Genomic DNA, 12,087 nt, shown 5'->3' with positions numbered 1-12,087 from the left:
TAATGTAACTATGAAGACTTTTGTCTCTTTATTATTTCTTTTTCTGTTTTTGGTTTCTTTCTCTGTGCACTAAATACAACAGATTAGATAGAATGCAAACAAATTGTGTTTCATTGTCCCACAGTGATATCAGCAGCGGTGGTCATCTAAGGGTGTGGTCTACATGAAGGCCTGCAGTCCAGTGATCGCACGACCCAATATAAGGGCGTGAATATCATGGGTTCCTGAAACAAGAAGAGGGAGAGGTTAAGCAAAGGTTTGAGAAATGGAAAAAACAAACAAGTTTAGAACGTTGCAAAGTAATGAGAATTTTGTGTGAGTGCATCTCTGACCAGCCACAGACGTTCCAGTCATGACCGTCTAGTCGTTCATTATTATCATTATTGCCTACCTCACTCAGACCAGCCCTTTTCCATCAAAGTGTAGTATCAAAAGGACCCCAGATAATAAACACCTCATTTCTATCCTGACACTTTTCTGGGGTTTTTTTTTTATTATCTAAAACAGCATGGTAGCTGCATATACATACATACATACATACATACATACATATATATATATATATATATATATTCAAATAGTATATACTGAAGTAATAGTTGATCTCATGTAAAAGTCGACCTCCTATTTTTGGTCAAAATTGACCCATTTACAGATGAGTGGACTGGTGCAACGTGAAATGAAGTGTTTTGCTCAAGGACACAATGCGCTGCTTGGTCTTTGAATTGAACCCACAATCTAGCGATTGTGAGTGTAACACACTAACCACGTGCGTGTGAATGCTTATATTCCTTGTTTCATATGAAAAGTATTGAGCTTGAAAAAAAAAAACCAGATGTTTGTTGGAACCATAGCAACAATAACAACAACAGTTTACCTTCATATGTGTTGACTGCTTCAAGATTCATGACATGCCGGATGACATGGTATTCGTCACTGATGCCGTTTCCACCCAACATGTCCCTGGCTACACGAGCGATGTCCAGAGCCTTGCCACAGTTGTTGCGTTTAATCAGAGATATCATTTCAGGTGTGACTCTGGAAATAGTTACCATACATTATATATAAATACATACATACATACACAAATCGAAAGATTATATATACATACATATATATATATATATACATATATATATATGGGAGAACTTACGAAAAAAACAACAGACGAGGACAGGTGGTGTAAACAACAAATGGATGTACTAGTTTAACGCTCGGGAATAGAGAAAGTCTTTAACGTTTCGCGCTACGCTCTTCAACTGAAAGGAACACAGAAAGAAATAAGGAGAGAAACAAGGAGAAAAAAAAATATAAATGTAGTGGTCAGCGATCTGTCCTATATATACATACATATATATATAAAACACGTACATATAGTGGAAAGATATATATAAATATATAACACATACCTAGATGGAAAGAGATGTGTGTGTGTGTGTGTGTGCTTGTGAAAAGAAAGAGGCATCATAAAAATAAGAACCACAAGCCAACAGAACTTGGTGCTTTTCAAGAGAACCGTCCACTTACTTTCCTTCGTCTTTCAGTCGACCAACCTGAATGGCAGCCTGAAGTCCAAGGCTGATCTCGGTCAACATGTCAGCCATTTTCTTCTGCATCAACTGGTTCTTGGCCAGTGGAGAGCCAAACTGGATCCTGTTGGTAGGGATAAAGAGATACAACTAAAAACAAAAGTAAAGAAATAGACACAGAAGCACATATACCATCATAATCGTTATTAGCAGCAGATTCTATAACTGGCGCCGACCATGTGACCGAGACAATGGGTTGTTCCACATGGATGAATTTGTTTTATTGGTCCCTAAAAGGCTGAATATCGAAGTTGGTCTTGACAGGAATTGAAACTGGAACATAAAGAATTGGCAAAGATGGTGCTAAGCATTTTGATTCACGCTTCAATGATTCTGCCAGCTTCCCACATCATAAGCTCATATGATATTATATGTAATTATTAAGGTGGCAACCTGGTACGATCATTAGCATGCCAGGCAAAATGCTAAGCAGCATTCTGTCTGTCTTTACATTCCGAGTTCAAATCCCGCAGTAGTCGACTTGGCCCTTCATCCTTTCAGGGTCGATAAAGGTTGATGTAACTGACTAGCACCCTCCCTTAAAATTGCTGGCCTTGTGCCAAAAATTTGAAACCATTTATTATTATTATTATTATTATTATTATTTATTATTAAGGTGGTGAGCTTGCAGAATCGTCAGCATGCCAGGTGAAATGCTGCATTTCGTCTGCCTTTACATTCTGAGTTCAAATTGCACCGTGGGCCAACTTTGCCTTTCATCTTTTTGGGGTCAATAGAATAAGTACCAGTTGAGTGCTGGGGGTCAATGTAACTGACTCACCCCCGACTCTCTGAAATTGCTGGCGTTGTGCTAAAATTTGAAGCCACTATCATATAATTATATGAAATAATTTGTTCATAGAATAATTAGATATAAATTGATAACAAGTTTATTTGTTGAAGAGTGACTGTGTCAGCCAGTTACATTTGATCATCAGCTGTACACACACACGTACACACACTGAGTTGTACAATCATAGCATGTGCCATCTGAAAAACTTTCCAATAACACTTCATATGTGTGTGTGTGTGTGCGCACATTTGTGCTTGCATTCGGTCATTATTGTTGTACATTTTTTAATCGTTAACTATCTTAATGAGACAAATAAACCAGGTGCTTATTAGTTAGTTAATCAGTTGGGTGTCAAAAGTAAACCAAGTATGACAAGGTGATAAGAGACTATTTAGATTATTGTTACACATTTAAGATTAGCAGTCAGATCAGCTGACTGCACCCCCACCCCAACTCAAATGCACCACAGTGCATTCCAATGCACATAATATATAGAACAACACATTCAGTGTTCCTACTGCTGTTGTTTAATCCTAGACCACCCTTCATCCTTCTCCCCCTCCTCCTCCTCATTTAACGTCTATCTTCCATGCTGGCATGGTTGGACAGGCTGACTGAATCCGTCAAATCCAAGGACTACATCATGCTCCAGTGTCGGCTTTGCCATGATTCCTATGGAAGGTGGAACTATTTTTTTGTTTTCTGAAAAAGCAACATTTTGGACTTAGGACACTTTTGCAGAATAGCAATGACACACACAGACACACACACACACGTTCATATACACATGTCAAGAAGTGTCAGCCAGCAGTATCCCAAAGTAGTTATACTGTCTAACATCACAATGTTACAAACAGTAATGTCACACAATTAGTACCTGTAATATAATTGTCTTTAATGTCACAAAACACAGACTACAACAGTGTGACAGTAAAATACATCAGAGCATTGTCAAGTTGAAGACTGTAACATTGCAAATCCACAGACACTGTAACATTACGAAGTCAAAGAGTGTAACATGAAAGTCATAAAGTTGTAAGCTGTGACATCATCAAGTCACAGACTGTAACACCACAATCGCATTCTGTAATGTTACAAAGTCACACAGTGCAATATCACAAAGCAAAGAGATAGGCAGATAGAGAGAGAGAGAGAGAGAGACATTAGAACATGAAAATCCATTTTTCACCTGTCCAGTGTGTATTGTCGTGCTGTTTCAAGACAGAACTCTGCTGCTCCAAGGACTCCCCATCCAATGCCATAACGAGCATTGTTCAAACATCCAAATGGACCCTGGGGAAAGAAAAGAAAAACATTTTTTTTTAAATATTATAAACGTGAATAAATTAATATTTGGTTGAGAGAGTTGACGCCTCGTATTTGCAGATTCTTCAGATTTTTACAGAAATAGAAAAAAATTAAACTCTGCTACCCACAGGGACTCATCACCAGATGCAACAATGACATGGAGTAACTCTCCACATGGTGTAAATGACTGAATGGATTACTAAGCACATGGAGTAAACTGACTACATAGACTGCTCTTCCCATGCACAAATCACATGGTGTACAGACTACATGGACTAAATAACTACAAGTAATATTGACCACATGGAGTAATTTCCCACATGAACTGATGACTAGCAAATTGCCAAAATCAAAGCTGCACTATGCACATGGAGCAACATTCAAGGGCAGCAAGTAACATGTGCCACATGTTATGGTAATTACAATGTCACAAATGGTAACATTGCCATGTCACACTGTAACATCACAATGTCACAGTTTCCTCACTGTATTGCAGAAGATTGACCAGCCTGGCTAAACAAATAACCAGCATTCTTAAATCATTGATCAGCCATTCATGAGAGACAGGACAATTGCACAATCACAGCAATTAAAAAAAAAACAATCAATTAAGCAATTTTGTTTAATTGATTAATTAAGATTGGTAAAGTATGTAGGGTGGGGTGAGGGAGAATTGAGACCAGGACATTCTAAGACCAGGGATTTTCTAAGACAAAAAAAGGAAAACAAAAATGTTCAGGTTTTATCTCGTTAGCCATCATGCCTCTTCTTAATTATTGTTATATTTTTATAATTGTAATTTAGCTTAAGGTCAAGCTTAATCACACAGACATGACACATAGATACCTGGTGGTGGATTAACTCAGAACAACAAGGGCCGTATTTAAATGTTATACAGAAGTAAGTCTGGTTATCTGCTGAGACTGCCATTTACAGCACAATTAATACTAATACTAATAATAATCTTTTCTCCCAAAGGCACAAGGCCTGATAGTTTTCGAGGGGAAATTGCTTACCAGGTAACCACATTACCGATAACATTCCCGAGTGACACCCACTACATTTCCTGGAAATTAGCCATATATAGTATAATATTATATAATATTGATAGACAGACAGACAGTGATAGATAGGTATGTAGATAATATGCACATAGATAGATAGATGGATGGATAGATAGATAGATAGATAGATAGATAAGCTCAGTTTCGGCTGAGTAACATCACTGACAAAGCTTTGACAGCCCAAAGCTGTAGAAGAAGACACTTAATCAGAGTGGGAACAAACAGAATTGTACGGTTACTAAGTGAACTTATTATCCTTCGCAGCCATTGCTGTGTCTCTAAAATAAAAGAAGACATTGCAAATGCAGGTAACGATACTTGTCGTCTGCAATATAACAATATGTCTACTTACTTTGAGACCAGAAACAGCAGGGAGAAGATTGGAGCTCGGCACAACAACATCTTCCATTACGATTTGTCCTGTAATGCTGGCCCTCAGTGAGAATTTGCCCTCAATCTTTGGTGCTGTCAAACCGGGCATACCTTTCTCCAGAATGAAACCTTTAATCTTGTTATTGTGACTCTTTGACTTTGCCCATACAACCATCACGTCTGCAATCGGGGAACTGGTGATCCTGTTGTAGAAAACAAAAGTGTGTGTGTTATGGATAGGTTTTACAATGGAGATAAAAAAACCAAATAAGATCCCTCTCCCTGCTAGACATTAACCTTTTCTGAGGATTCCTTATTGACCCACAAAAAAAATACAGGGACACGAAGGAGCTCATATGTTGTCGTTTGACCTGCTTGAAACAGCAGTCAATTTACAGTCTACTCTCTTAAAGAGAGAAGTAGGACATAATGGTTAATGCAGTCTGGAGTACATTTTACTGAGAGGAAACTGGCTGGAATCCCCTGGATTCATGAATCAGGTTGATCTAGGTAAGTCTAGGATTAGACAACACCAACAACAAAGACCATGAGTTGCAACATCAAAAGAACATTGGGGACAAGACCCCTGACATTTGAAGCTGTCCCAGCCCAGGCCAGGGGCGGGGGGAATTAATGGGGTCAAAAAAACACAATGGATAATGTAGTTTTAAATACTTCCCAAAAGGCAGGGCAATTATAGCTGGACTACCTCTGATTCTAAGCCTGCTCAATCAAGTTGACCATGGGCTAAACAACAACAACAACAAAATCTCAGAGAAAATAAATTTTAAGGAAGGTTCAACAGAGGAAGGATGGGCCACCGACGACATCGAAACCATTTTGTACCGCTTGACAGTGACATGTCAAGAACTTAGGCATGAATAATTAACAAAAATAATTGCCCTCGTTATTCATCTCACTCTCCTCATATACTTATATAGTATACACACACACACAGATAGAGAAATATGCAAGTGAAAATGCATGTGTGTGTGTGTCTCTCTCTCTCTCTCTGTATATATATATATATATATATATATATATATATATATATATATATATATATATATATATATATATATATATATATATATATATATAATAACTATATCTTTATAATGATGAAACAATAAATATATTTAATGAATAACTGTATGACCCAAAGACCCAAAGTCTTGACATGGTTGTTTGACCCAATAGAAACAGCAACCAAGTCCCCTTCAACCATCATAAAAACAACAATGACATACTGGATAATGTAATGGATATACAAAAAGTTGAAACGGTCATGGTTGGGATGTCTAATCATAGGACTACTCAATGTGAGTTGACCTGGTGTTAAACAATAACATCACTTCCTTCTCCCACAGCAGCAAGTTAGAAAAAACAAGGTATTGCTATTACTGCAGTTAATTAGTTTAATTTGACATTTCTTCATTAATTACTTGTAATTAACAACATTATTAATCACCGGTTACTACTAAAACTGTTGGTCTTTAATTATTACATAAACATCCAGAGCAGCAAGTTGGCAGAATCGTTAGCACGCCAAGCAAAATGCTTAGCAACACTTCGTCTGTCTGTAATGTTCGTGTGCAAAAAAAATGCTTAGTGTTGAAGTAAGAGACAGGAGGAATTAATAGGAGGAAGAGGAGCAGGTGGAGGGTGGGGAGGTGGCTTGTAGCTTGATGATTGGTTGAGAAAAGCAGTGACCATTGTAGAAGCAGCGTGAAATATACATGGATGATACAACGCTCGCATGCGTGTGTGTGTGTAAACATGGGTTAATATAATCAACCGCAAGTTGGATGTCTTTGGAATATATGTAGAAAATATGGTTCAACTAACCAGGATTTGGATCCATTTAGAATATATATATTATCTGAAGGAGAATATCTAGCTACTGTTTCCATTGAAGATGGATCGCTTCCATGATTTGGTTCTGTCAGACCAAAACAACCAATCAGCTCTCCAGTTGCTGGAAAAAAAAAACAAAAGAAAGAAAAGAAGAATATGAAGAAATATCTAAATAACATTGTTGCTGTTAATGAATGATGAAGCTGCACTTAACACACAAAAATTCTGCAGTACATATAACCAAGTGTGGTACCTACTTATAGCTAAGTAGACTGGGCAGTTCAACCTTGAATGTCTTGATCACAGATACAATCTCTTGAAATGATTGTCCAATATTTTATCTGCTTGACCATCTGCACTCCAAAGGCACCATTGTCAATGGATTTCAAAACAAAACAAACATTTCCCAAACTTACCTAACTTTGGTAAATATTTGGCTTTCTGTTCTTCGGTTCCGTATTCATTGATGGGGTGCATCACCAGGGAAGACTGGACACTCATTGCTGAACGGTAACTGCTGTCTACTCTACAATTAGAGAACAATAACAGCATCATCATCAACATCACCACCACCATTACAATCATCAAGAGCAGCAGCATCACTACCATCATTTGATGTCTGCTTTTTTCTATATCATCATGTCTTTGGCGGAGATTTCTTCAAGCTGTATTCTACCCCTTAATGCCCATACTGGTGCTAACCTTTATTTGTTTTACAAATAAACAACTTCATTATTCCAGGTCTTCAAACACTGAACATAAGCAAATACAGGTGTGTCTAGAACCATACCTTGATTCATTAATCTTTATTACACTGCATTTTCTCTAGAATTGTTACTCCTGCCACTGCCCTGTTTCTACAGGGGAGAAAACTCATATAGTGACATGATGCACCTACAATGTGTTAAAGGTTAAAATTACCTCCACCTCTAGAAAGATGTATCATGATTACCAAACAGCAATTGAAAACCCAGTTCCACTTGAAAAAAAGGGAGATAACCTAAGAATTCAATACTTCTCCAGGGTGACCCAAAAGTAGGTTTACAGTCATTCAACTATCACTTTCGCATTCATATATTAACAGTTTAGATCCTAATTATAAAAAGATATGAAACCATTATTCTATGTTAATTTTGTTAAGCTCCCTTTTCAGTTTGTAAGATAGAAATTTAAAGTGCCTACATGATAACTGTAAACCTACTTTTGGGCCACCCTGTATATGTAAACTATGTTAGTTGCGAAGCTACTCACCTTTCCAATTCTCTTGTAATCAAACCATATGCTACAGATGAAACACCAGCACATCCGTAACCTTTGATTGTCGGACCAAGAACACCTAATGATCCCATCTCATTCATTATTTCACGGTCAAAATCTTTTTTTTTTTAAAAGAGAAATGAACAGAACAATAACAAATCGATATCAATCAGTGAAGGACAGTTTTATTACAACATCACAAAGAAGACCAGAACGGACAAAGGTCTTAAAACATCCTTGTGGGTTTTGCTATACGTTTCCATCCTGCTTCACATAACTGGGTTGCTTATCCTGCGTTGATGATATCCCTCTTCACTCCTCTCTAATTTTGTTTGTTATCCATTTGTAAACTCACCTGTTAACTAGGTATTTCCCATGTAAACCAGGTACCTCCCTTGCAAGCCAGTTACCTCACCCTTAAACTAGGTACCTCACCTGTAAATCAGGTGCTACACTTGTAAACTAGGTATTTTTGTGTGTGTGTATGTCTCTGTGTGTGTACGTGTGTGTATATATATATATATATATATATATATATATATATATATATATATATATATATATCTCGTGGGCATCGGTACCATTTTCCTCTTTCTCCGTTCTTCCATTCTCCGAACTTACCATCTTTCCGACGAAGGGCTACGCCCGAAACGTCATACACTCTCTCTTTCCTTTCCTGAGCGTCCAATAATACTATCCATATCACGTCCTCACTTTGTTGTTTTTTTGTTTCTTTGTTATTGTTTTTTTGAACTATATATATATGTATGTATGTATGTATAGATACATCAAAGAATTAAGAAAATATTAAGCAAAAGTTAACTAAATGCTTTATAATTTGATACAACAATGGTTGGGTCACCATGACCCAATCATTGTTATATCAGGTCAAGTACAATCAATTGTTCCACTTACATCAAGTGATACTGAAAGAGAACAAATGAAGGCAACATGTTGTGTTGCTATTGTCGAAATTGTAAAGAAAACCTTTCCTTTGATTAATGAAGCGTGACATAGATTTACTGTGTCTGTGAACTTGACGACTGTAAGTGTATGTGTGTCTCTGTGTGTTCTAATTAGAACATGTGTGTGTGTGTGTGTGTGTGGTTGTTGAGTCGTGTGAATATGTTGAGGTTTATGTACGTTTTATGTTTCAGGGGGAAATGGTGTGATGGCTGTTGAAGTGTAGATTTATTAAAAAAGGAAGAATGGGATAATATTTCGCTTCCATTCCTTTTGTTAGTTTCTGAAAACTATTTTAAAGAAGAGAAATGGTGTGATTCATCAAATAAATGAATGTTTGTTTCTTTTGGTGGGGAGGCACAGGAGCTACTTGTGTAAGGGAGGTCACTCTGATGTTATTACTAGATCTGGTGCAAAGAGGCAAGAGAACATTATGGAGAGCTGAAGAGGCAGAGGACCCCAGCTATTTGAAGTCCAGTGATGGTGTGGAGAGCCATGTCTTATACAGGTATTGGACCTCTCTGTCCACAGGGCCACAGGCAATGAAGTAGTTTAATAAACTATTTTGGAGTACTTCATGCTTCCACCAACCAACAGAATATTTGGTAATGTGGAATCTCTGTTCCAACAAGAGGAAATCCATAATCCAACCAAAAGTATGGCACCAAGAGGCGGAAGAAGAAAGATGAAGGATGAAGAACTTGATTCTGAAGGAGCTTGGTTCAAACAGAGTCTCTCCAAAAAGAAGACCCCATGATTAGACCAACGGAAAAATGGACTTTTCTGTATCACCTTGCTGCTGTTATTGGTGCATGGCACACTCCGTACACCCACAAATTTGCACAACTGAGACAGGATGGAGGACTGGCTATGTGGGGGTCTAGTGGAGGGAAACTAGTGGAGAGAATTTGGAACACAAGCTGTTGGAATTTAAAACAGCATCCACTCAGAGAGAGAGAGAGAGAGAGAGAGAGAGAGTCAAGAGAAACAGGCATTTGTTGGTTATGGAACAGGAGCAAAAAAAATTGAATTGGAAGTCAGGAGAAGATGAGCTGTGGTTTGGCCAGGACCACAGCTGACCTGCCAACAGGAGTTAGGGGTTGAGGGTCAAAACGTCAGATGAATACTGGACATTGTCTAATGACAATAACATTTCCTTGTCAAAGATACTGAAAGGAAAGTATTTTTTAAATGGAATTACTCTTCCTAAATAAAATATGAACTTCTTATGACTTACCTTCATGCCTGTTAGCCAGTAATATACGGGGCATAAGTTTTTCTTGACAATAATCCCGAAATTGGTCACGGATCAGAATTTCTTCTTCTGTCAGTTGACTTTCCAAATTAAGGGCATCTTGCCAGTTAAAGGTGGGACCTGCACAGAGGATACACAAACAAACACTGAGGTACATGAAAGCATACACACATTCAGATATATAATATACATACAGACACATCATACATCTGGTCCCCAAGAGACTGTTTTACAACAAACTGGTGGAGAAGCATATGCAAAGAGGAGTGAAAAAGTACTTCAAGGATATCTTCAAAGCGTCACTGAACTGCTTTGAGATCAACTGTGACACCTGGGAGGCACAAGCATAAGATTGTCCCCTGCATGGGTTGTTGCCAGAGCCACCTGACTGGCTCCCTGTGTCGGTGGCACATAAAAAGCACCATCCGAACATGGTGGATGCCAGCCCTCCTGTGCTAGTGGCACATAAAAAGCACCATCTGAACGTGACTGATGCCAGTGCCACCTGACTGGCTCCTGTGCCAGTGGCACATAAAAAGCACCCACTACATTTTCAGAGTGGTTGGCCTTAGGAAGCGCATCCAGCTGTAGAAAACATTGCCAGATCAGACTGGAGCCTGGTGCAGCCTCCTGGCCTGCCAGTCCCCCATCAAACCGTCCAACCCATGCCAGCATGGAAAATGGACGTTAACCGATGATGATGATGATGATGAAACACACTTACCTTTACTTTCTTTGGGTTCTGTCTTTTTCTCTGAGGCAGCTTTTAAGGGCCAACGTTAAGGAAGTACAACAAAAGCATCTTACGTATGTAATGGAGATGGGTCCATGATAATTAATCTGTGGGTTCAATTCTCAGACGAGGCAGCACATTCTACCCTGAAGCAAGAGACTTCATTTCATATTATTTCAGTCTACTCAGCTGAAATGACTACCAGCAGTAAATGGAGTTTACCCTTGCAATGGACTAGTGTCCTATCCAGGGGGAGTCTGGAATTGTCAGTCTTTTATCAATCCCAGAAACCAAGACAAGCTCTGGCCTAATGAGTCTCAAGACTTGAGACAGACTTTATGATATATGTGTGTCTGTGTACACATGCTTGATGTGATGTGTGTGTGTGTGTGTGTGCGGTTTCAATTTGCGAGGCAATCTCTTGGACCTTGGCTTAGCTGGCAAAAACTTCGAAGTCACTATCAACACTCTCTACCAAACATATTGAGCAATTCTTCAATTTAATGTAAAACTGCTTTTATTATAAGATAAAAGCAAACATTGACAGGCGTGGCTGTGTGGTAAGAAGCTTGCTTCCCAACCACATGGCTCCAGGTTCAGTCCCACTGTGTGACACCTTGGGCAAGTGTCTTCTGCTATAGCTTTCAGCCAACCAAAGCTTTGTGGGTGGGTTTGGTAGACAGAAACTGAAAGAAGCCCATTTTATATGTGTGCGTGTGTGTGTGTGTGAGTGTCCGTGTGCGTGTGTCTGTGTCCTCGTAACTTAATGGTTCGACAAAGGTGACCGATAGAATAAGTACCGGGTTTAAAGAAATAAGTATTGGAGTCATTTTGTTCAACTAACAACTTTTCAGAGTGGTGCCCCAGCATGGCCACAGTCCAATCACTGAAACATA

At 38.6% G+C, this 12,087-nt stretch overlaps 1 protein-coding gene across 1 annotated transcript in view; it reads right to left on the bottom strand.

Annotated features, from left to right (window-relative positions):
• Nucleotides 1-12,087, bottom strand: part of LOC106884200 (glutaryl-CoA dehydrogenase, mitochondrial) — a 16,587-nt gene continuing 4,500 nt past the window's right edge. The window contains exons 2-11 of the mRNA XM_014935446.2: nucleotides 11,183-11,221; nucleotides 10,441-10,578; nucleotides 8,235-8,358; nucleotides 7,400-7,509; nucleotides 6,975-7,104; nucleotides 5,107-5,329; nucleotides 3,572-3,675; nucleotides 1,528-1,653; nucleotides 878-1,038; nucleotides 1-224 (exon numbers count right to left, since the gene is read on the bottom strand). Coding sequence (XP_014790932.1) covers nucleotides 160-224; nucleotides 878-1,038; nucleotides 1,528-1,653; nucleotides 3,572-3,675; nucleotides 5,107-5,329; nucleotides 6,975-7,104; nucleotides 7,400-7,509; nucleotides 8,235-8,358; nucleotides 10,441-10,578; nucleotides 11,183-11,221 — 1,220 coding nt within the window. The 3' untranslated portion in view covers nucleotides 1-159. The remainder of the gene's footprint in view (nucleotides 225-877; nucleotides 1,039-1,527; nucleotides 1,654-3,571; nucleotides 3,676-5,106; nucleotides 5,330-6,974; nucleotides 7,105-7,399; nucleotides 7,510-8,234; nucleotides 8,359-10,440; nucleotides 10,579-11,182; nucleotides 11,222-12,087) is intronic.

The sequence above is a fragment of the Octopus bimaculoides genome, chromosome 24 (assembly GCF_001194135.2).
Source record: "Octopus bimaculoides isolate UCB-OBI-ISO-001 chromosome 24, ASM119413v2, whole genome shotgun sequence".
NCBI lineage: Eukaryota > Metazoa > Mollusca > Cephalopoda > Octopoda > Octopodidae > Octopus > Octopus bimaculoides.
This window is presented reverse-complemented; position numbering and strand designations above follow the sequence as displayed.